Source organism: Pygoscelis adeliae, unplaced genomic scaffold (genome assembly GCF_000699105.1).
Source record: "Pygoscelis adeliae isolate BGI_AS28 unplaced genomic scaffold, ASM69910v1 Scaffold179, whole genome shotgun sequence".
Classification (NCBI taxonomy): Eukaryota; Metazoa; Chordata; class Aves; order Sphenisciformes; family Spheniscidae; genus Pygoscelis; species Pygoscelis adeliae.
Window position 1 is genome coordinate 2,765,565 of NW_008825612.1, and position 266 is coordinate 2,765,830.

Here is a 266-nt window from a genome sequence, read left to right on the forward strand (position 1 = left end):
GCAGCACAGAGGGGTTTAACACGCTGGGGCATCCTGTTCAAGATGTGACTGGGTTTGAGTCCCGTGGCTTGTTTAGCTCCGATTCGGGAATAGAGATGACTCCTGCAGAGTCTACTGAAGTTGATAAAACCTTAGCGGATCCCATGAAAGTAGAAGCTTATAAATACATGGACATAAGTAGATCAGAAGAAATAAAATACCAAGAGAAACATGACCCTGACTCAGAAGATGAGAGCCCAATCCTTACCGATAAGTACCAGGGAATA

At 44.4% G+C, this 266-nt stretch overlaps 1 protein-coding gene across 1 annotated transcript in view; it reads left to right on the forward strand.

Annotated features, from left to right (window-relative positions):
• RTN1 (reticulon 1) overlaps positions 1–266 on the forward strand; it is a 125,448-nt gene that overhangs the window by 67,622 nt on the left and 57,560 nt on the right. Inside the window, exon 2 of the mRNA XM_009332739.1 lies at positions 1–266. This exon is cut by the window's left edge and continues 162 nt beyond it; it is cut by the window's right edge and continues 325 nt beyond it. Coding sequence (XP_009331014.1) covers positions 1–266 — 266 coding nt within the window.